Raw genomic sequence first — 25,377 nt, 5'->3', positions numbered from 1 at the left:
GTGTGAAATACTATTTGAAATTCTAACTGATGTTAATATACCACATGATCATAATTCTATCTATCTATCCATCCATCTATACACACACTCTTAAAAATAAAGTTTCTTTATTAGAAACTTTAACATCCATGGGTTAAACCATTCCATTGCACAAAAGGTTCTTTATAGTGGAAAAGGGCTCTTTAGATTATTAAAATGTTCTTTGTACTAAGAAATTTTATTTTATTTTAAGAACTGTACACTGAAAGGTTCTTTGGGGAACACAATTCAGTTTAATTTCAAATTCAAATTCTGCACACAATTTGTTAGCTGCTCAATACAAATTCAGGAGGCATTCTCTGTTCAGAGTAGTGCACAACTAAGGTGGCCATACGTCTGGATTTTGGCTGGACAGTCCGGATTTTAAGCCCCCTGTCCGCCGTCCGGCGCAGCCTCAAGCCGGACACTCATTTGTCCTCCTTTTTGGAGTTTCGCTGAATACGCCTGAAAAAAACCCGCTCTAGAATCTTTATTGGGATGCAGCAGCATAGCGTCTAATGCCGTAAGATCTCTGGTCAAACAAATGATTGGCTGAAAGCGGTGTCAAATCAATATCTGATATATCATTGGTTAAACACGTAAACAAGCCTCCAAGACGTGGAGTCCACATGCTGGCTCATGATAACGTTAACATGCCGAAACGTCAGACCTCATTTAATCTGGAATGGACAAAAGAGCACGAATTTGGCCATGATGACCCTAGAGGTGCTGGTGTCGGCTGAGCTGCTGCAGAGGGTGAACTTTCTGAAGAACTGAAATGTGTATTTATTTCTTTTTCGCATTCATTATTTGTTTATTTATGAATTTCTGTTATTTCCAGAAGTCCAGAAATGTTATGTTTTCAGGCACTGTGCACTTTGCAAGACAGGTTCATCTCAGTGGTCAGTTTTTGAAACAGACATCACAATGTCTTGAATAAATGCAAATACTGTGAACAAACACTTTTTTGCCTCTTCTGTTACAGATGGGTCTACATCAAGATATATCGTAGATCAAATTGTCTGGAAATGAATAGAGTAGGCTATTTCAGAATCGCTGTATCATGATACCATCGATATGATGGACAAAATTGTACTGTAGTTGCAAGTACACCAGAGTCCTATGCAATTATTCTTGCCTCACTAAATGCCACAAAGTGTCCTCCTTTTTGGTGTTATGGAAATGGCCACCCTATGCACAACACTGCCAGCTAATAGAGGACCTCTTTCTGAAGTGCTATCATGACAATTGTGTATGATTTTGTTACTATTTATTAGTAGAAATCAATCTCCGGTTTCACAGACAAGGCTTAAGCTAGTCCCAGACTAAAATGCAAGTTTGAGCTGTTTCAACTGAAAGTAACTTGCACTGACATATCTTAAAATATGTCACTGCCATTGTTTTGTCTCAAGATGCACATCAGTAATATTCTTTTCTAAGGCACGTTTATAAAAGCTACTTAAATGTCCTAACTGATCTAAGGCCTAATTCTGGTATAATATGACACTCTGTGAAACCAGGCCTATGTGTATCAAAGTGAATTCATCAAGCAACTGGTGTTGATTCCCGCCTCCATCTCGAGATCCATTCTCCATGTCATCATCCTGTTAATAATTGGTTCTCGTGTATTGCAGTTGCAGTCGGCAGCATCCCTTGACAAAGCCATCAGATATCAAAAGATGCATTGTGATTTTCATTATGAAAACCCAACAAACTCAAGAACAATTTCCACTACACATCTAACCATATTCATTTTCCACAAAACTGCATGGAGGACAAGATAGTGATTGTTAATTGCAGCATAGTAAATCAAACTTGATGGCAGCCTGTCAACTATACACCAACAAGAGTTGCTTAGCAGCCAGTTAGAGCCATGCTGACTTGAGCACACAGCATTATACACTTTACAGGCACACTGTAAACATTACATTTTACCATATCAATTTACAGCATCCAATGGCAGTTTTAAAATTTTTAGTTCTGAAATGAAAATTCTGCCATTTTTTACTCAACCTCCAAATGTTTATGGTCCTTTGTGGAGCTTGACAGACATCACTAATACCTGTCATTGTAAGGAAAAGAGATGGAAGAACATTCTTCAGCATTTTAGTTCAGAAATACATTGGGAAAAATATCTCTTTAAGTATTGTTTATCCAACCTTTAGCAACTAAAGGCACCCACACACTAAGATAATCAGGCCGATTTTGGGCCCAATTCTCCCCTTCCGACAATCCTATAAAGTCACGATTATCTTGATGATTCTATAGATTATCGTATCAGATTTTCCAATGGTGGGATGTGTGTGAGTTATTGAATCTTCTCGGAAGAACGTCGGGGCCGCATCGATCTCAAATCGTAAATATCAAACATGCTCTATTTACGATCAGAAATCCTGTTGTGTGGGGAGAACCCCGAGGACAAACGCGCACGCTCTGTAGATTATGACGAGGAACCAAACGATACCAAATCAGAAAGCGAGCTGACGGAAGACGGAAGTCTCCACGACTTCATCCAAGCCTTTTTATATTTTCCTGCAAATTTTCTATTATAAGCAGTCCAAACACGATTATCGACATGTCTTCTTGCCCGTCGTCTGCCAATCTGTTAGTGTGTGGTGTGCTTTCATTGTCACATAAGTGTGGCACTCCACACACTATAGGGACAAAAATGTTAAATCTATGTTTTTTTATCGTCATGTTTGTGGTCTCTCATATTTAGAAAATCTGATAAGATTTTAAAAATGTTTTTGTTTGGGTCCGCCTTAACAGACTGCAATGTTCTTAACAAGCCACTCAAAACAAATTCTGTGTTTATTTCTAATAAATAATTAACTGTAGTCTCATCCATTCATTATTTTGTGTAGAGTACATTTTTCAAGAGTCCCTGAAAAAAAACTGGTGAAAACTATTTCTAGATGATTAGACTAAAAGCTATAGAAGCTTGTTTACACCACAGAATAAAAAAAATTATAATAATAATAATTGTGACTTTTATCTCACAGTTCTGACTTCAAAATAGCAAGATACAAGTTTGCAATTGTGATTTATAGGCCTGGTTTCACAGAGAGGGCTTAGTTTAAGCTAGGATCAGACCTTAGTTTAAACGGACAGTATGGCATTTTTCGCCACTAGGGGTCACTAACCTATTTACAATAACAAAGGCGTAGATTGATGACGCAACATTTGCTAAGAATTATGGATCTTGTTGTCAACGCCAAGCCGACGATCTAATAATGTTTATGGATGACTGAATACATCGATGCTTTTAACATGACTGTGATATAAAGCAGTTCGGGATTGCTAAGAGACAGCTATCAGCCCAACACGCGACGCGAGTCCCGCGGATATAAAAGGAATATGGACATTTCATTCTACCGAACTACATGCAGAATTACTACTCACAGGTCAGTTTATTAGACAAATTAAACTTGTGAGGTAACGCAGCGCTGTTACACTTGGTCTAACATTACACTAGCACAATAAACTGCATTTAAATGTGTTGAAATTAATGTGTTAGTTTGTCTGTATGAGACTAGCAGTAAACTAGATCAACATTAGAATAACATACAGATCATATTCTGACATTTTATCATTGTTGAACTATATAACATTGATTAGTTTTATGTAAATGTGCTCACCTGTTTAATAAAGTACATGTAGGAGTGGTCGAAGTCTCGGACGTGGTGCTCTCGTTTATATACTGTCTATGGGAGCTCTCGGCATCTCGAAAACACCGCGCTGATATTGATTCTCATTTTAGTTCTCCTTTTTTTATCCAAAGTCTGCTTGCCATGGTCCATAATGTTTGAACGAAACAACAACAACAGCATGCAAATAGACATTGTGAACTACACAGCTGTCCGCGTCAGTCGCTTTGGTTACTATCAGACGGCTCTGGTTGCTATGGCAGTACGAGCGGAAACCAGGGACAACGCGGATACGACGCCATTGACGGCGACAAAACAGAAATAAAGAAACGGGACGTGTCTTTGAATTAAATTACAAATTTCTCCTGGTCGGGATAATGTAAGTACACAACAAAAAAAATATATAACATAGATATAGTGATTTTTGAAGCAAAAAGTTACATATTGTGCCTTTAATTAGGACATAAGTAGATTTTATAAATGTGCCTTAGAAAAAAAACTACTGTTGTGGTGTGCATCTTGAGACAAAACAATTCAGTTTTTCTTCTTCTCAGAATTGAGAGATATAAACTCACAATTGCAAGTTATTAAATCAGAATTGTGATATATAAACTTGCAAATGTGAGGGAAAAAGTCAGAATTGTGAGATACAAAGTTGCAGTTACTGTACCTCACAACTAGCAAACTCCAAAGAGAACTGACATAGACAGACACCATGTCAGCATTACAGTTCTGCCACTTTTTCTCTGACTTTACTAGTTGCTTCTTGAGTAGCAGTTTAAAACTAATCTGAAAGAGGGCAAAAGTCGATACAACTGCCAGGGATCCGGGCTAAAAGAAATCAAACCTGCAGTCCCAACAACACTTCAAATCTTCAACCTCCAAGGCAACAACAGATTTGTAATTTGCCGCGAGATCACAGGCTACACGGGCTGCTTTAGGTGAATAATTCCACATTCACTCTGATCTGATACTCCTGAAAAGCTGATTGAGGGATTCTCACAAAACGCTTGAAGGGGTGGATTGGGAATCCACTTCTGCTTCAATGTATATGTAATGAGCGATTATTATCAACGTATTAATCAATATTTTTCCTTCTAAATATCAAATGAGTTGAACGACTTCTCTGGAGATTTTACTTTCTTATAGAAGTTACCAGTGTGATTACTGAATGTTCTTTTCATATTTTTTAATCTGTAATTCTGTATTTGATATCTGAATGCAGTAACAGTGCTTGCTAATTCAGCCCGGCTTCCAGAAATGAAATATGGACTTGTTTTGTGTTTGAGAAAGGTCTACAACGTGTTAAAACATATAGCGGTCATTGAAGCTAATAGTTTAAGGGACCATTTCTTTGTTAAAGCCTTACTTTCCAGTTAGACTAAAGTCTAGCTCTCCTTGAGAGAAAGAACGCATTACCTTGATGTGAGTCTTGAAGCTGACTTCTGCTGATGAAACTGCAAACTATCTTCAGTAAAACTTTTCTTCAATTTATTATAATTCTGACTCCGGGTCTTCTTTCAAACATCTGGTCCTTGGGTCCTAAACTTTTACCCCTAGCAGGTGACATTTGAGTCCCCATGACTGATCACTGATATAATCAATAGTGTTTGACAGCTGACAATCAGTTTAGTGTGTAAAGCAAAATACATTATATAATAAAACGTAATTATATTCTGATGAAAAACAAACATCAAATTTGCATGTCCAATTACACAGTTAGGCCTACACTACCATTCAACTTTAGGGTCAGTAAGATTTCAAACTTTTATCAAAGTTTCCACATAATATTAAGCAGCAAAACTGCATTGATAATAATCAGAAATGTTTATTGAGCACCAAATCATCATATTAGAGTGATTTCTGAAGGATCATGTGACACTGAAGACTGGAGTAATGATGCTGAACATTCAGCTTTACCATCACAGGAATAAATTACATTTTAAAATATATTCAAATAGAAAACAGTTATTTTAAATTGTAATAATATTTCACAATATTACTGTTTTTACTGTGTTTCAAAGAAATGCAGTCTTGGTGAGCATAAGAGATGTCTTTCAAACACATTTGGCTTATACTGAAATTAAAATATAATATATAATATACTGTATATATATTATGTTCTGAATGGACTGACAGAAATGTATCTTGGTCTTTGACCCTGCACTTACTGTTCAACCCTGTCATGCAGAGACATTCATTTTATAGTTAAAGTTTATTAGACATGTTTGCATTGATCCTCAACCCCATTCAAACCCAAAGCATTTTAATCGTAACAGCACTGGCAAAAATATAATGTCAATGACAATTACAGCTCCAGTACTTTGGGCCTGAAATTTCAACAGTATCCCTTCTAAAGGAAAAAAATAATAATTTTCCAGAAATATTATGAGCAAATAGCACCATTCCTTTAGACTGACTCAATATGGACCGCTATCTTTCTTGTTTATGGTGCATCTGTCTGCTTTAGTTTTGTGATTTGCTGTTTGTAAACAAGCAACTATGTGTCATAAAGTGTCCCCTATTCATATGATAACAATGTGTTCGCCACAGATACAGGTTTAAATAGGAAAGATTGTTACCATTCCTCCTACTATATGTGTGATAATGAGCAACTAATGAGGGAACATAAGACACTGCAAAAGAAAAATGTGTTCCAACACATGCAAAAATAAGAAGATAAAGGGCAGATAAGGGGAACACTTGTTCACTCATTTAGCTCATTTGTCCAACAAAAGGCTTTGATAGGAGGTTTGCTTTGATCAGTTATCATTACGTATGAGCTGCAGACAAGACGTGCCGCTGTGATCCACATGGAAAAGCACACCGTCTACTCTTCGCTTTAGCTCGAAGTAATGAGTGTTTGGAAAATATATGCATTTTGACCACAGAGGTATAACAGCTAACCAGTTAAAAAAAACAAAGAAATTCAAGAATGGGGCAAAGCCCAAGCAAAATGATTAAAAATAACATAAAACAATAAATGTCTGATTTGAAAGTTGGCATGAAACGGAAGTTGCGATAGTCTTTTCTTCCCTATTGTGAAATATATTCTGTGAAACGGCTTCTAGAACTAGAACAAATGTAAATGTCAATTTTGTCCATGGGGAACATTCGGGACTGAGTGCAACAGTCGGGTTCCGGAAGTAAAAACTCCATTCATTTTCTCCATAAGGAAATTGATTTTGAACGATAACTTCTAAACCTTTATAGACAGACCTAGTGTAAGATACGAGGTTGCTAATCCATGTTATTCGCTTCTGTTGAAGCCGTCAGCCGGCATTATTTCAGTTTATTTTTAAATAATCGAGTTTAACAAAGGAATTCCTGGTGAAAAACTACACTACCCATGATGTTTACAGATAATTACACCAATCAGAGAGTCCAAAAAAAGCAGCACCTCCAAAATAGCTGTTTAGCTCCGCCCACTCCCATGAACCAGTACACTCTCAAAACACTGAAATGTTTGTATAAATATGCATATTTTGCAATAAATTTAAAATGTATTGTTTTTACAATACATATAATCAATATTTGTAAAAAACTGTTTTATTTGTACATCGCTTTTAATTTGATTATGCTGTTCGCAATGCTTCATGAGATTGTAGTTCACCTTGTAGCTGATTGGCTTTGTTCAGGGCTCATAACTCTTTAACAAAGACTACTTTAAAATCACTATGGGAAAAATTTATGGAAAAAAATACTTCCCAGAACCAGCGCCACCGAAAAAGTGGGCGGGCACTAATGCACTCTATTGATTGGATGGTAGTTGTTTGCTATTGGTGGATCTCATGTGAGTGACAGGTTGCCCCGCCCTCACGCCAGTAAACACGTAATCAGAGAAGAGATGAGATGAGATGTCGTTGCAAGAGGGAAGGGAAGTTAATTTCCATTAAAGATTACGAGGAGGGCACATGAATTAAATTAAATAAATAATGATGTGCATGGATAAATCATTTATAATAAATACTGCAATTTTCCATTAAAAATAAGAACTGTCCATTTTGATTTCATGATGACTTTTAAGGAAAATGCTAGCCTTTGATCCGTCCTATACATTGTGCAGATCATGGATGAAGTTAGCACTGATGTTTAGAGAAGTAAATAACTGTGTGGATGAATTATTCTGGCTCAGGTATCGTCATGAGACTCTGAGAGCTGTACTGAAGTGCTTGTCACACTGTGACCGATGAAATGCTCATGTTCAATGCCACCAGGGCCCCAAAGTAAACAGTCTGTGCTTGAATTTAAATTTCCACTCCGACGTTTGACACTTCATGCTTTCATGACTTTGTTTGGTTTAATAATGTCTTGCTTATTTATTTACTTGTGTTTTGAAACGGTTATCGCTGCAGGACTTCAGCATTCGCTCACTAGGGAGCTGTCACAATCAAAACACAAGGGCCAACACAAGAGCACTTAAATATGAACTTATTCAGGTACAAATATATAAAAAAGGAAGGGACAGTGATTAAAAGTATCAATCATTCAACTGTCTAGTTCATTTGGACAACAAAACTAAATTAACTTTTAAGTTATCATGTAAAACTTTTGGTAACACTTTATTTCGATGGTCCACTTTAGACATTTTACTAACTATAAGTAATTTTGCAACTACATGTCAGCTAACTCTAAACAGAGTATTAGTAGCCTAACAATGTCTGATTAATATCTGCTAACACTTTATTTTGATGCTTCCTGAACAGACAAATTACTGACTATATATTTTGACAATGTAAACTATTTTAAAAATCTTTTTTTTTTTTTTACTTTTGATCCATTTAATGCATCCTTGGATAAAAGTATATTAAAAAGTGTGTGTGTGTGTGTATATATATATGTATGTATGTATAATTTGTGCGTCGTCAGTAGATCATGCACAGAACTTTCCACTTCCATCTGCGTGTTTTTGGAAGTGCGCTCTCACAATAATTTTCCCTGTTTGGCCCAAAGTTTGGTAAACTTTCCCATATTAATTCTGGAGAAGTTGAGGAATAATAGTATCTATCCTGCTTCTTATCCCACAGTGTTATTATTATCTGTAACACCACAAAGTTGCAGAAGTTTTGTTTTCTGCAGGTTACTTCTTGACTGTAGAGTTTTGAGTTCTGAAAATTAGACTATGTTGTCATAGTACATCATGCTCGTTTTTCTGAATACACACACACTCTAAAAAATGCTGGGTTGTTTCAACCCATGTTTGGGACAAATATGGACAAACCAACCGTTGGTTTAAAGAGGTCATCGGATGCCCATTTTCCACAAGTTGGTATGACTCTTTAGGGTCTTCATGTAAAGTGTGTAACATACTTTGGTTAAAATTCCTCCGCCCCTCGGACTGAGCCCTGCCAATGGTGAGTTCCCAGACCCAACATCTTGACAAGGCTTGCCAGGCTAACATTTATATGCAAACACCATATAAAAGTGAATTTTGCATCCAATGACCCCTTTAAAGTCCCCCTGTGGTGAAAATCTAATTCTGAATGTTGTTTATATGCCTATGTGGTGTTTTTAATATGGTTTAAGACAAACCATATGCAAATTCATAAGTCAACACCATTGCTGAGTATTTTCTCCTTAAAACTGCAGTGAAAAAAAGACAGTCTCAAAAACTACTGGGGTTTCTGACGTCACAAACTTTGTAACCAATCACATCAATGTGTGATCATTAACGAGTGGATCTCTGAGCTGCTGTGAGTGGAGGCGGGGCTAATTTGCATATTCATAGAACCGCGTATACTAAATAAGGCAAGGGTGTAGAGTTACATTCAAGCTATTTTAAGGCATGAAGAATTTTTTTTCGAAGAAAACATTTTTAAGGAAAAAACACTTTTTGGTGATCAAAGATGAGTTTTGAGGGATAAAATGATTGACTACAGGGTGACTTTACATTTTTAAACCCTATTGTTGGGTTTGTCCATATTTGATCTAAACATGGGTTGAAACAGCCCAGCATTTTTTAGAGTGCAGGATTTTGATTTCTTATGATATGATCCCTTTAGTAAGCAACCGATGAAGGATGTTCTTTGGACAGGAACAAGCACAACATACAACTGCGGCAAGCTACAAAACATATATTCTCACACAATCAGTTTCTCTTGTCTCCCTCCCTCGCTCTCCCTGTCTGTCTCCTATCCACCTACACACGTATAAAACCGTGTCTTTCTGTCTCTCTGATAAATAGGCCTGCAAAGGAAGTGATTTCTCATGGCTGATGCCAACTGGTTGGCACTGGATTCCCGACTGACACTCAACTATAAAAACTGCACAAAGATGCTGACACTCTCTCTGCTGCCCAATTTGATCTGTGATACTATTAGAAAAACAAGCCTGAGCCAAACACTCACTCAGAGATTCCTGCTCCATCTGGCACTAACACGAGAAACTACTGTTATAGACAGCAAATAATAATGTTCATATGCACACAATGGGCAGAGAGTGAATGTTTTAAATGATGATATATCATAGGGATTCACTAAAATGAAAATAATTTAGGCCTAGATCAATTTAAATCTTAGTAGGCTACTTAAAGCTGCAGTCCGTAGTTTTTTCTCTTTGTCGACATCTCTGTTCGAAATCTGCAATTGCAGTTAGAGTTCTCAACGGGCCTGAAAATTACAACCCGACCCGACCCGGCCCGTGGCTTTTAAAGCCCGGACCCGATGTAACCCGACACATAAACATGAATTATCTGCCCGAACCCGACCCGCGGCCCGATGCCGCGTCAGTTTTTCTTTTTCTCTCATACACGTATTATCATGACCAGCAGACGGGAATTCAAATCAACCTTTAATGTTCACGCCTTTTAACAATACAAACAACTGAAACAATACACTTTAAATATATAAATAGGCTGTAGTAGCGACGGTGAATTCACCTGCGGCAAGTTTACTTCTCACCAACTCCATCTTCTTCTCCAGGCTAAAGGCGTGCACGCAGCGGCGTTAGGTCTGCCCCCGCCCCTCTCCATGATGCACGTTACACGCAGCAGCCAGACTTTCTTTACGGTGACCAGCAGCGATGATTAATAAATGTTTTTTTTTTTTTTTTTTTTTTTACTGAGCGGAAAAGATTAGGTCCAAGCCCGAGGTCCGACCCGACCCGAGTCATTTGATTATATTTTCGACCCGAACCCGGCCCGAACCCGCGGATCCCGTCGGGTTTGTCGGGCCGACCCGACCCGTTGAGAACTCTAATTGCAGTTACTTGCGGAATTATCAACTTTAGGTGGGTTGTGCCTCGGCACGGCACAGCGTGGATGAATCCAATGCTTTCAGGAGAATGTGCGGCTGTCAATCACCGCGCCGGTGGTGTGGAGACTGTCATTCGCATTCACAGATTCTACTTTTTGGAAGTATGACCAACATAAGAATTTTCACCGGAAAATGTTCTGAACAAGTAACATCGACTTTTGTTCTAACAAAGGGAAAAAAAGCATTGCAGTAAATCACGCTGATTAAATCTAACGATCGCTTCGCTTATCATATCATGTCAAACCGTGCAAATTATACTTTGTTCTCAAATTGTTAATGTTAACAACATCAGCATTGCGTGACTACATTTAATGCCCTTCCGATATCATCCTTGTTTTCGCATTTTACAAAGGGTGAATCTCCAGTTGTCACTGGTGATTGTCGTTTGAACCTTTCTGGATCCGCCATCAAATTGATAAGTTTAATTATATCAAGTGCTGTGAGAAAAGGCTATAAATCTCCTCCTCCAACATCCTCACACGCAATATAGCCTACTAGCCGAGACTCTTTCTTTATGTGGACAGATGTGACGTAATGACGCAAAGACATGCTCGAATTTCCCGCGGAAATCCACCAGTACCACTGGAATTAAAAACATTATTACAAGCTTACCGTTTTGAATCGAGGCAAGCAGATAGTTTTGAACACTGGCTGGTTATGTACTTGCTCAAAAATTCATTTTGGATAATTTTTAACCCAAAAAAGTTACGGACTGCAGCTTTAAATCATAAATCTGAATTTAAATACTGAAAACACTTCATCAATGCGAAGGTACATAAACTGAATTTAAGATAACTTTTTGTGAAAACTAGCATTACTGTGCTTCTTAAAGGGGTCATATAATGGTGCATGCACTTTTATAAGTTGATTGTACTGAAATGTGTGTTGGCAGTGCCTGTACACAACCATCATAAAATGATAAAAATCCATCCAGTGTTTTTTTTTAATCTTCATATATATTTCCACCCATCTCAAATCAAGCTGTTCGATTTTGTGACGTCACAAAATCGACGCCCCTCCCACGATGGTTGATTGACAGCGGCGTTTCAACACAGACCCGCCCTCGCGCCCTTGTGAGCGAGCTGTCAATCATAGCACGCGCCGACTGGCGCGGTCATTGTTGATACGCTAATAATTTATATTAATAAGATTAATATAAAGATTAATATAAAAAGGTCAATAAAACATTACACTCACTTCAGTTCTTCTGGAGGTGCAGCAGGAACACGAATAGTTGGTACCGATCCTTTTTTCAGGAGCAGCTTCTTAGCAAATAACCAGCTTTTTTCTGACCTCGTTTGTAAAGCAGTCTGGTGTGTGAAATGATTAGCGCAAACATGAAAGCATTGCTGTTGATCGTGGGGAACATTCCCTTCGAAAACAAACTCAGCCACTGCGTCTTCAGCTGTACGGATTTAGGAACATCAATATGATGCTGTGTTCATTATTACACCCAAGAACAGAACACCACAATCTCTTAGACGCCATTCTACTCATAGACAGTGCTCCAGCGTATAAACAATGAACGCGCGTCGGCGCGTGCTATGATTGACAGCTCGCTCACGAGGGCGCGAGGGCGGGTCTGTGTTGAAACGCTGCTGTCAATCCGTGGGAGGGGCGTCGATTTTGTGACGTCACAAAATTGAAAAGCTTGATTTGAGATGGGAGGAAACATATAAGAAGATTAAAAAAAAAACACTGGATGGATTTTTATCATTTTATGATGCTTGTGTACAAGCACTGCCAACACACATTTCAGTACAATCAACTTGTAAAAGTGCATGTACCATTATATGACCCCTTTAAGCAAAACTAGCCATCTGTGTGTGTAAGTGAGAGAGAGAGAAAAAGTGAGAGAGACCTAGGCTCTGAGACTAGGTAGTACACACATATCAGTTTCACTGCAGCCCGTACACTGTGCCTCATTGCTGATCCCAGACCTGAGTGCAGTCTATTCTTGGAAAATGATGGAAACCCCAGGGGATGCAAGACTGGAAATGGAGTAAAAGGAGAATTTAACAAAGGGAGTGAGAGAGGCGTTGTGTGTGTGAGAGCAGTGTGTTCATGCATATATTTGCTCCTGACTTTGCATATCCAAGGACTCTGAAACTAGATAGCATTTAAGAGCTCTAGCACCAAACCCCAAAGGCTGTTGGACCAGATTCAACACACCTCTGGCATCAAGATCTATATGTACTGCACTCTCTGCATTGGCTCTTAAGTTGATTGGTGGCCACATCAGTGTTTCAAACTTTACAATATATGAGCCGTCTCGAAGTGTTTAAAGGTACGCTGTGCCACCAGTCCATTATTATTCTATTGTCACAAGTGATAGAAGGACAATCGTTCAGACTGGCCTGATGACATTTGTGTCCAGTCATTGAAATAAAATATATATCATAAATATATTTCATTTTGCACAATGAAAAGACTCTTTTAGCCCATGCCATTTTGTGAATGATTATGAGGATAGCTGAATCAAAGTAAGATCTCTGCAATATGCAAATTATTCCTGCTAGAGAGATTTCAACAATATCTAAAAATATGCTCAGATGTGCCAAGAAAATAAGCGCAGTCAAAAAATGAACTCAAAAATGTAAATGTACTAATTCTCATTACCTAGACCAGCCATACCTTCTCAAGACCAAGTTACCTGAACAATGCTATACATACATGGCATACTGTAGCTCTACATTCATACAACTGGTCAAAGTTTTGGGGTGAGTACATTTTTTTTATAAAGAAATTAATACTTATATCCAAGACTATTGATCAAAGTTTTTTTTTTATCAAGATGTATCATCATTTATATCTATTTCTTGAGCAGCAAATCAGCATATCAGAATGATTTCTGAAGGATCATGTGACACTGAAGATTGGAGTAATGATGCTGAAAATTAAGCTTTGCATCACAGGAATAAATTACAAAATATATTCAAATAGAAAACTGATATTTTAAATTGTAATAAAAAAAAAGGTTTTACTGTATTTTTGATCAAATAATTGCAGCCTTGGTGAGTGTGAGAGACCAAACTGGCAGGCATGAGGAGTCAGAAAATAGTTTTCCAAGAAAATATAGGTTTTTATTTACAAAAACAAAAAAAACACTAATTTATAGAATAACAGAAAGTTCTGGGCCCATAAAAGAGGTCAACTAAACAGAACTTAACTCGGGTAACATAACCTTAACATAGGCTGAACAACCTGGGCTGAGTCCCAATTCGCATACTATCCGTCCTAAATAGTATGTGAAACTAGAATTAGTACGTCCCAAATCATAGTATGTTGAAATGAGTATTCCAAAGATACCCGGATGGTCTACTATTTCCGGTTAGAATTCGAAGTGCAGATCAATGCACACTCTAACGGCTAATATTGCCCACAACCCATCGCGTGCGGTAGGGAGGAGCTTTGCGGTGATGATGGTGATGTAAACATTGCAGTCGGATGCAGCAGTGGAGATGCGCCCTCAGTTTTTAAGTGTAAGAATTCAAATGTTTAACCCTAATTAAAGTTATATTTAACCACACTGACTTATTTGCATTAATACTGTGGCTGTACAAATGTTAACTTCATCAGTCCAACCAAAGAAACATGGTTACTACACTTTTACTATAGTAAAAGCATGGTTCATTTTCATCGGGGTATTTTTGAGTATTATACATAAGTATAAAATTAAGTATAAAATACGTTAAACAATAGTTAACGTTATACTATAAACTTTAAATATTTTAACTCAGAAAATAAGTAGCTTTCGTTACACACATTGCACATGAACATCAGAACCAGCCGCCTCACAAACGACCTGCGTTTGGTTGATCTACGACGACGCCCTGCTTCACTCCTCAGTTTGGTAGAACACATTGGGTGTTTCTCAATATGCGTTCTTCAGCGATCTTGCGTCCTTGTGTTCTCGTTTTACGTCATCATAACCGTCGAAGTTCAGACCTAATTCTCAAGAACGCAAGTACAGAGGACGCATGAAAGAACCCGGATGTGTTCTTGATACCGAGGATGCATCGAATGCAGACTTGAGCTAGTACTCGCCTGGTGTCCCAGAAGTCATTGCGGCCAGTTCCGAGTTCATTCTTCCAAGGAAGCTTGGCAAGACCGGTCTCCACGAGAACACAAGTCCGTTCTCTGCGTTCTTGGAATTGAGAAACAGCCATTGTAAATGTATTGTGGAAAAAACGATGAGGAAAAAAAGATGGGAATAGTAAATAAAATTATATTGGACATATAAGAATGAATGAAATGTAAAATGTTTTGTTAAGAGTCGCGGTGTGCGTAACTAGGCAACCACGTTCTCGTTCACGTTGCATGACGTCATCGAAGTATGTCCCAGAACGTGCATACTCTTTTGCTACACACTCAAAAGTATGTAGTTTTTCCTCACAAAAAAAGTACATACTTTTAGGTTGTAGTATAAGTAGGCGAATTGGGACTCAGCCCTGGACAAACAAAACAGACCTACTAGACTGAGACATGGGGAAAACTTATATAGTGGCTGATCAGGCCATTCTGACACAAAAGGGGGTACACAAAACACATAATAAATATACAAAGCACAATAACTACAACACATGTTAAACCAACGCTACCTGATATGAACCAAAGATAAATCAATTAAATAATCATAACAACAAAATATAACTAACAAAGAAAAGAACACAACTCAAAAATGGAATACTCTGCCACCCCCATGATGTGGGAAAACATGGCGCAGTCCAATTATCCATTCCCCTACTTAAACAGCTGAGAGTCAATTTAAAGTCCTTTTGCCTGTCAGCCAGCCAGGCAGAGACCCCCAGCAGCAACTCCCCAAGAACTGGTAACTCAAAGAGAAAGATATTAATTTCACAGAAAGAACCTGAAATTAGCTAAATTGACTAAGTTAACTAAATGAGTGCACCCAAATAGAAAACTAAGTCAAATAACTAATAAAACATGTGTCCAGTTATTTATTTTGTATAGTATGTAATGTGCTCAAAACAAATGAAAGAGTTACCACCGTAAGTTATTGTTTCCATGTGTGGCTGCTAGTGCGGCCATCACAGTGAGCATAAGAGACTTTAAATTACAAAGTCTTAACACCCTGAATTATTTGAACAGTAGTCTATATCTCATTGGGAATGTTGAAAGAAACGTAAGAGACAAAGTTTGATACTTAAAGGAAACGTTACTGAGAACTGATTGAAATAAATGTGCTTGCGAATTAACATTTTCTGCTGAAAAAAACTGGAAAAATTTAAGTATTACAAATCGACATGCTTGCATATTGAAAACAGTTCTGGAGTGCTGGTGCCAGTGATGGGTATCATCGCAGCCTAATTTTCATTATAAACCTCTCTTTCTCTGAATCCTCAAGAGATGAAAGGGCACGACATAAAAAAAACACATTAAGAATAGAACCACGGGAGCTGATGGCAGAGATCCTCGGAGCAGCGGGAGGACACACAACTGGTAGCAAGACAGAGACTTTGCATAAATCTGGATGGTAATCTCTCACTCAGATGATGAGATTGCCGCTCTCGCTTGCACTAATCTTTCTGAAGGAATCCGAAGATTACAAACATCTCAAGAATACCTTGCTGGAAGCGATGGCTGACTCTGATTAGTGTCTGACGACAACAGGGGCTTAAACACAAGTTTGATAGTAGAATGGATTTAGCACAAATGGAAGGAAGGGGGTAGAGAAAGAGATGGTGGTATACATTTAGTTCAGTCATGAAACTGTGCCTCTGCTGATTCAGCAGCCAATGAGATTGCTAGCTCAACATTTAAATAGTCTGGTTCGGTTTTCACTCTTCCTCGAGACCCTCCACCTCCCCCAGCTCCACTTGCCTAGATCTGCTAAGGGATTTATGTATGTCTATTCATACAGCAGCAGTGTATCTTACATGCTCACGGCAGTGTGTCTGACTGTGTATGTATTATCAGTAGCAGCATGTGTATCGGATATAGTCCACCGTGACCAAACACATTAGCACTGTCATACCTATGAACTTTTTCCCTGCCATTGACATACTATAACAATTAAACTGAAAGCTACTGAGCAAATACAGATGGCAGAGCACTGAATAATATTACATATTCAAAATTCGACTCATCAATATCCATGAAATAAACACGTTTCATAACAAGTAACACACACTTATTGTGACCCGTTTCAGAGATGCATCCTTTTATGGTAAGTTAGAACAGGCTTAAGTGTAACCGGTGACAAACTCAGTGAAATAATCAGCTAACTAGCCCTTGTGATGGATTTTTTTAATTAATCAACTAACATTTGTTTTTCTTGCAGGAACGACATTCATATGCTTTTAAATGTTTCCAAACTCTTTGGGGAAAACTTGTGACTTTGAGAGTGTATAAATAACAATTAGGGAAGTGAAACTAGACAGGTGACTAGTTCTCAAACCTTGTAATTAGTAATCACAAAAACAGAGTTTGCTTGTGCCAGTGACAGAGGGAAAAGGTTGGGGCTTTTGAACCAATTGAACCAATCATATTGAAGGTGACATGTTAGTCTTATTTGTTTTCTCGATTCTATAAAAACTGTTGTATCCGTGTTTTCGGGTGGGATTCTCAATGGAATTTGTCTGAGATTCTCCGGCCTTGCTTCTTAGGAGAGATTTCCTGAGAACTGCTCGGGAAGATCTCCTGGCCGTGATTAAAGCATTTAAAGGACATTTGCTTAAGTCTCTTTGTCGATTTATTCCTGCGCAGGAAGCTAGTTTAGGAAGTAAGCTAGTTTAGGGGAACAAGTTAGTTAGGTGACTATTATTGAATGGGGACGTCGATTTGTAGACGAGACCCAGATAGACTAAACGCCGACAGTAGATGTTCGGGGACGTCGATTTGTAGACGAGACCCAGATAGACTAAACGCCGACAGTAGATGTTCGGGGACGTCGATTTGTAGACGAGACCCAGATAGACTAAACGCCGACAGTAGATGTTCGGGGACGTCGATTTGTAGACGAGACCCAGATAGACTAAACGCCGACAGTAGATGTTCGGGGACGTCGATTTGTAGACGAGACCCAGATAGACTAAACGCCGACAGTAGATGTTCGGGGACGTCGATTTGTAGATGAGTCCTAGATAGTTAGGTTTAGAGAAAAATCTACCACACCCTCTAAACATGAAAAAATAAAAAATAAAAATCACAACTTTCGCGGGAAATTTGTGCATAAAATGTGCCAATCAAAATGTGACTATGTGAAACAGACTGTCCTTAACTAAAATGTTGCCTAATATTAATGCTAGAAAGCCTATGCACTTGGCAGGATAGTCTGGTGACGCCCCCTCACCCCAAGGGGGCGCTGTTACGGGTCTTCTGAAATAGTACAGCATCTCTGGATCCACAAACAAGTGAAGACGAAGATCTGCATAAACCAGAAGGAGCAAACACAAGTTGTTTATGCACAAGTAAGCTAACCTGATTAGCACACATTTAACGGCATAAAATCAAAACAACCAAACGTTACCGAATGAAATCTCGAACCCATAAAGAGGTACACGACTGTGCAAGCTTTGGGGGTGTTGATGGACTTGTTCTACAAGAATTCATTTTTTGATCTTTATTCTAAATCTGACCCAGATTAAGTCTTTGACAAAACACGTCTTTTATTTTTCAGCTTTGTGTTTTAAATGTTTGTTTGATTTTATTTTATTTTTTTCACTGTTATATTCACACAACAAACAAAATATTGTCACAAATGCTGGTGCTGGCTGGCAACTTAAAAATAAAATGCTAGCGGGGAAAGAGTTAACATGCCAAGACTATTCCGAGAGTTGTCAATATTGAAATTCTGTTATAATTGACTAATAATTAAACAGCTGATGTTTTGCCCATTTAATAAAAATTATTCCACTGACTTAAATCGGTATGAACATTTTTCAAAACATCTTTGTGTTCCATATGAGGGTTTCTGACATGAAGAAGGAATGACATGAGGATGTATAAATGGTGGCAGAATCGTTAACACGACACCATTTTTATTGCATTTTGGGCGTTTAGTTGCGCGACAACAGTGTTTTGGGGGCCTGAAACTTTTGAAAACGGGATTCAAAGTGCACGTTTTTGAAAACAATAATGTTATTGTCTCTGTGTAAACTACAAAATTTGTGAAAACGCTGACGTCATGAGCATGTGTATTACATGTTCAGTCTATAGGCGTGTAGTGTTTCTTTACAAAGTGACATTGCCATCTACTGGCCTGGCATGCATTATACAGCGTTTTTAGTCGTTTTCGCAGATCCATGTGAACGGGATTGTTTTAACAACGTTGTCGTCTATTTGCAAAAAGCGCAAAGGAAAAACTTTTTACAAGTACATCGTTTTCATGTAAACATACCCCTATTTAACTAATGCTTTAAGGTTCCTTTCTTTGTTGCATTCTTGTCAAGTTCCCACTGCTTCCTTAGGGATATTAAAGAAGGAAATAACACAAATGGACAATGCAGCAAGACTTCTAAATATCTCAGAAGCAGCTATATTAATGGGAGACACCAACAAAACATGATTCTATTGTGAGAATACCAAGCAGTCTCTATAAAGTATATAGGACATGCTGCACTCCTTCATGCATTGCTAATGTAATGCCTGTAGTGCTCCATTTCCAAACATGCCTGATGCCTTATGCTGTCTTTTGCATATACACACACAAGGGCCAATCTCACACACACAGAAGCCTGCACCTCACAGGTCATGTCTTCTCCAGTGAATGCACAAATGAACATGCTTTCAGCACTCCTGCATCTTTACTTACAACACAGTATCTCAAATGCCAACACAATAATACATAATTATAGGGGAAGTGTATTTCAGAAGCACTTGTCTTCACAAAGTACTCAATAAAATGATGCCTTAAGTTGGATCTCAGAGCTATCTCTCTTGGTCTATCACATCTCGTTTTGCCTTTATCCGCTTGAATGCTGGAGTGCCTGCTTGACGAGGCATCGCGAACGAACAGAGGATTTAGAAGATGAGAGATTCAGTGTGTGTGTGTGTGTGTGTGTGTGTGCATGTGCGGGGAGGGGATTAATATTCTGAATCGTGGAAGCAGATGGGATTTTTTTTCACTATTGTCTGCCGTAGACCTCTCAACGTAACACGATCGTGTAATTGAAACCACATCCATTGTTGCATTCAGAAAAGTGAGAAGCTGCGGTGCAATACATAGTGTTCCACTGCCTTCTGCACTTTGCATTACAACATTTCTACAAGCACATTTTTTTAGCCGAAGCAACTAATGAAAAATGATTTAATCAACTCAAAACAAGATCTTAACAGGGTGCCACACAGATCACGTGCAGTTGATAATGCAGTACTTTGGCTGTTCTTGCCATAATAACATTATAATGAAAGAGTGTACAAGCCCTGTGCAGTCGATCAACACCTTTGACTTGCTCAGCTGAGAGTATCGATTTATGTTCTGTGGTAAAGAGACCCTTTAGAAGACGATCATAAACATGCTTGAAGAAGCTCTGCAAGGCCAACTGAGACGAGTGGGTTAATGAGAAGGAATATTCATGTGTCTGCAAAACACATAAAAATAGGTGTGTATCCCACAGCCCACTGGATTTATTAGCATGTAATAGGTCAGGCAACCTAAATGTTTAGCGGCCCTGCCCATCAAGACGAATCTGTCTCATTGTGATCAATGAACAAGTCTTAAAAGGAACAGTTCACCCAAATTCATAATTTGCCGTTCTTGCCTGTGGAAAACAAAAGAAGAAATTTTCCAAATTACATTGGACCACACTGAATTTCATTGTTCTCTAAGTACATAACAGAATTTTCATTTTGGGGTGAACTGTCCCTTTAAATCTTATTAATGTGCAAAACAGACATTTCATTCCCTTTTAGTTTAGTTTGACATAAGCAGTTGTGCAACATATTTACAGCTGTCTCACACTCTGTCACACACATATTCAAAACTGTACGACTCAGAATGGCCCATGCACTGCAGGGAGCTGATGTTCACAGATGTGGATCATTTTTAGACTGTGAAGAATCCAGACTCATGACACTAGCAAAAATATTGCAAAGCATTGACAAAAAAAATAAGATATATTCTCTGTCACCAATACTTAGCTTCCACACTATGCAGATATAAAACTACTTTATAACAACTTACATTTTTACATATGCATAGGCTTTTCAAATCAGCGGCAAATGTTATTCAACTACGGGCCTATATTCATATTTGAGTTCTGTAACATGAGGGCGAATTGTAACACCATCAGTTTAACAAGTTAGAAATTAGTTAAAGGTGTAAAATCACTATATATATATATATATATATATATATATATATATATATATATATATATATCTTGATTGAAGTGACCATAGAATTCTGGTAGGCTAAATTTTGATTACCCCAATAAATCCATGTACAAAATGTTACAAATCTTTGTTTTACATTGGTGTTACAACTCACTCCAGTAGTGGGGTAAGTTGTAACACTTTAGCGTTGTTTGTCCTTATTATAATAATATTTCAATTTGTAGCAGACAAATGTTGCACCGATATGAAAATTTTGGCTGATAACCGATAATTCTTTATATTTGAAAGTCGATAACCGATATATTGGCTGACAAATCTAAATCCAAATCGCAGCCTATATGACTGACTTGCTCTGCGATTTTTACATTTTTAAAAAAATAATGTTTAATTATTTCATTTTTTATTTGCTCAACTGCTGAAGTGATTCCAATCATATTTCAAGCTATTCAAAAACATCATGGCGAACAGTGCACATCTAAAGTGTCTCAGCTGAATGAAATAATCCATTATCTGCTTTCCTATATCGGCCAAATTGTCTTGCACGCCCATAACAATAACATTAAAAATTAACATATATCAGTCAATACCGATATGGTGGCCGATATATGTGTTTTATAAAAGTTTGAATATATAAAGGTACTAGAGTTAAAGATGTTAAAACAAGTGTTACACAACGCTCCTAAACTTCTGATGTCTTACTGGCGCTGAAAGTTATTTTAAAGTGTCACCAAATGAACTTTTATTTCGTTTGTTCGCTTTTATTGTGAGCTACTTACCGCCTGTTCAATGGCGCATCTTTCTTTTGCTTTTTATTCATCACCGCAGGAACACAGGTCGTGAGCTCGGTCCAGTCCGCGTGCAAACCGCAACTCCAGCCCGTGGAGAAGCGCGAGAAGAGCCAGGACTCCGCTTTCCCGGGACGGTGGCAAGTGCATTTCTTCTGGCCGGAGCGGCAGTCGCACGGGCGTTCCAGGTGGATGTTCCGCACCAGGTGTCTCCCGAACGTCGTTCCTCCGGTCTTTTGGATGTGGAGGAACACGATCACGTCGTTTCCCTTGATGTCGAAATCCACGTGGCGTTCGAGGTCTTCGCGCGTGAAGTTGAATTTGGACTGGAATCTAAACGAACCGTCCTCGTCCGGATCCGGAGGCTCTCTGGGATATTTGGAGAAGGGAAAACTCTCTCCATTCCCAAACCGACAGGACGTGCTCCCCGCTGGACAGATGTACTGATAGCCGATCATGACAAATAAAACGGTCAAAACAGGAACTAAAAGGAGTTTGTTGGATTTATCATCCATTGTAGTGACAATGAACTGGAGGATCACGCCATTGGTGATGCTGTAGCCGCTGAATGAGTCCTTCAGGTGCTTTATACGGGTGATGCTCGCAGGCAAAGTCTGATCCGGCACAGAACAAGAACACAGCGCCTTTAGTTAGATCATAGTTACATAAAGGTCAGTTGGACCGTAAAAATTGAAGACAGAAAGGAAATACAAGCCTTGCGTTTCCTCATTGTACTAAACTGGGAAATTACAGCTTCATAAACTACCTGATATAACAAATAGTGCATTTCTTTGAAAACCCATTTGCAGTGCCGATTTTCTTAATGTTTGACGTCAATTGTGTCCGTCCTCGTCCCATAGATTGTAACGTAAGGCTTGGCCGGGCAGATTTGATCCGGACTCATCGCAAAACACATCCAGATATCCGTTCCGTCCTTCTGTGGTCAGCGCTGAATTATTGCACTGCTTTGTGATGCGGGTTCCTCTGAGATGAGCTTTAAGAAGTTGAGTTCCTGTTGCAACTTGCTCTTAGAGAGAGAGAGAGAGAGAGAGAGAGAGAGAGAGAGAGCGAGTCAGTGGGTTCATTGGATGAGAGCCTCATATTGGGTCTATCTGACTGATCTTTCATTCAAAAGCAACTAAAATTGGGCAAATGTAGAAATATGGGTAAAGTGTAGTGCTGTCAATTCGATTAATCGCGAAAAATCTAGCAAAAAAAGTTTATATTGTGAATGTATACATAGGCTACACAGATATATTATATAAACAAACTTTTATGTTAGATGTGATTAATAACGATTAATCAAAATTGTCAGCCCTAGTAAAATGGGAGAGTTAGGCTTCATTCCCATTATATCCATATGAGTTTCCTTAAATGGTCAAAGTAATTACTAAATAGACCTTTTGGAAGCAAATAAGTTGCTTTCCTATGTTGATAATGTCACATCGAGGGGATGTGGCAGTGCTTAATTCACAACCACTGGCGGGGAAGGCACTGGTAAGGTAAATGACAAAGATCTGAGGTAAAACCTTAAAGGAGAACTCCGGTCAATTTTAACATTGAGCTCATTTTTTTGTAAATTTTGAGTGCTGTCAATACAGAGAACAACAACAAAAATCGGTGTTGGCTACACCGTGTTATCCTCTTTTTAAAATTTGCACCCTGTTGACTTCAATGGGGCAAGTTTTAAACCTGCTTTTAGCCTCTTAACATCCTTGATGTGTCATTACAAGTGCACAGCCAATGTGAGTGATTTCTTCGGAGTGAACACGAGTGAATCTGACTGCAGTAGATGTGAAAGATATGAAGATATGAAAGATTACTTTATCGATTATAAAGTAATCGATTGTCGAGTTCACGCGCATAGGTTTAGTTACCTATGATCACGCACGTGAACTCGGCAATCGACTACTTTGGACTTCAACCGAAAACAGGATGTAAATACAGGTATTTGCGCTGGCTTAAATAACATCATTTTTATTCATATCTTTCACATCTACTGCAGTCAGATTCACCTGTGTTCACTCTGAAGTAATCACTCACATTGGCTGTGCATTTGTAATGACACTTAAAGGATGTTAAGAGGCTAAAAGCAGGTTTAAAACTTGCCCCATTGAAGTCAACAGGGTGCAAATTTTAAAAAGAGGATAACATGGTGTAGGCAACACAGATTTTTGTCGTTGTTCTCTGTATTGACAGCACTCCAAATTTACAAAAAATGAGCTCAATGTTAAAATTGACCGGAGTTCTCCTTTAATGTAAAAGATCATTTAATGTTATAAAAGAAAGGATGATTAAGACAATGAGCAAGATGTTTTTAAATCAGAGAAGGGAAAAGTGAAGGGGGCTATAGGAAATGTTTCATAATAATGAATATTTTAAGGGTAGCCTACATATTTTTTCATTTAAAAGGGTGGTTGATTATGATTTCACTTTTTTTACGTTAGTTAGTGTGTAATGTTGCTGTTTGAGGGAACGCGATTTTTGGATTATCATGACAGAATATGCTAATCAATGACTAGAAGATCAGCTTCATATTCAGAAACCATTCAAAAATGTTGTCTACATGTTGTCACTTCTTGAGTATCTCCATCTTTCTCTGTCTCTAGTTTGAACATAAAAGGCTAAAAGTTTTTGAAATTTTCAGGACACAAGCTGTTGTAGCTCCGCCCACTGTGCCGGGAGCAGCAGCTCATTTGCATTTAAAGGGACAGACACAAAAACGGTGCGTTTTGGCTCACCCTCAAAAAGTGACAATTTTAACCTGCTATATAAAAAATACCTGTGCCGTATTTTGAGCTAAAACTTCACATGCACACTCTGGGGACATCAAAGACTTATTTTACATCTTGTAAAAGGGCATTATACCACCCCTTTAAGTTGATTTGACAAGTGAATATTTAAACATTTATGCACGAATATATTGGCAATAAACACTATATTTAATAAGTACAAGCCTTTAAAAAAAAGGTTTCCTGCTTTGTGTCCTACTTTATCAGTATTGCCTGAAAAAAATTCCAGGGTTTTGCCAGAATAGGGCTTTCAGTGCTTGCCATTTCTTCATTTTTGCTTTTGACTAGGAGACACTCTAAGCTTTCCATTAAAGTATAATGTCAGGTTTTGTGACATTTGGATCCTAACTGAAAAGTGCAAGGAAGTACTACTAAACCTGTTACAATACTCCCTGGTCTCCCTTACTCTAAAGAAGCTCATAGTTTGAGCTGTGGTGCAGAGGGTAATGCCTTGCTCCTGACATATGAAGCACTGTTAGAGCTTGCGAAGCCTGTGGTCGCGCTCGGTCTGGGTCATGTCCCGCTTCTGTTCTCCCTGTTTGCTTCTCCACTGATCTACCAAATAAAGGCGAAAAGCTAATAA

The 25,377-nt window shown here is 38.3% G+C and overlaps 1 protein-coding gene across 1 annotated transcript in view; it reads right to left on the bottom strand.

Annotated features, from left to right (window-relative positions):
• The window catches only part of hs6st3a (heparan sulfate 6-O-sulfotransferase 3a), a gene marked incomplete at both ends in the record, with an annotated part of 42,800 nt that extends 20,283 nt beyond the window's left edge, over positions 1 to 22,517 (bottom strand). The window contains one exon of the mRNA XM_081380182.1: positions 21,994 to 22,517. Within this exon, the coding sequence (XP_081236308.1) occupies positions 21,994 to 22,517 (524 nt within the window). The remainder of the gene's footprint in view (positions 1 to 21,993) is intronic.
• Between the last annotated feature and the right edge of the window lie 2,860 nt (positions 22,518 to 25,377).

This window comes from Scardinius erythrophthalmus (assembly GCF_964197995.2).
Source record: "Scardinius erythrophthalmus genome assembly, chromosome: 12".
Taxonomy (NCBI): domain Eukaryota; kingdom Metazoa; phylum Chordata; class Actinopteri; order Cypriniformes; family Leuciscidae; genus Scardinius; species Scardinius erythrophthalmus.
The sequence above is the reverse complement of the archived record's forward strand: the minus strand, read 5'-3'. Positions and strand labels throughout refer to the sequence as shown.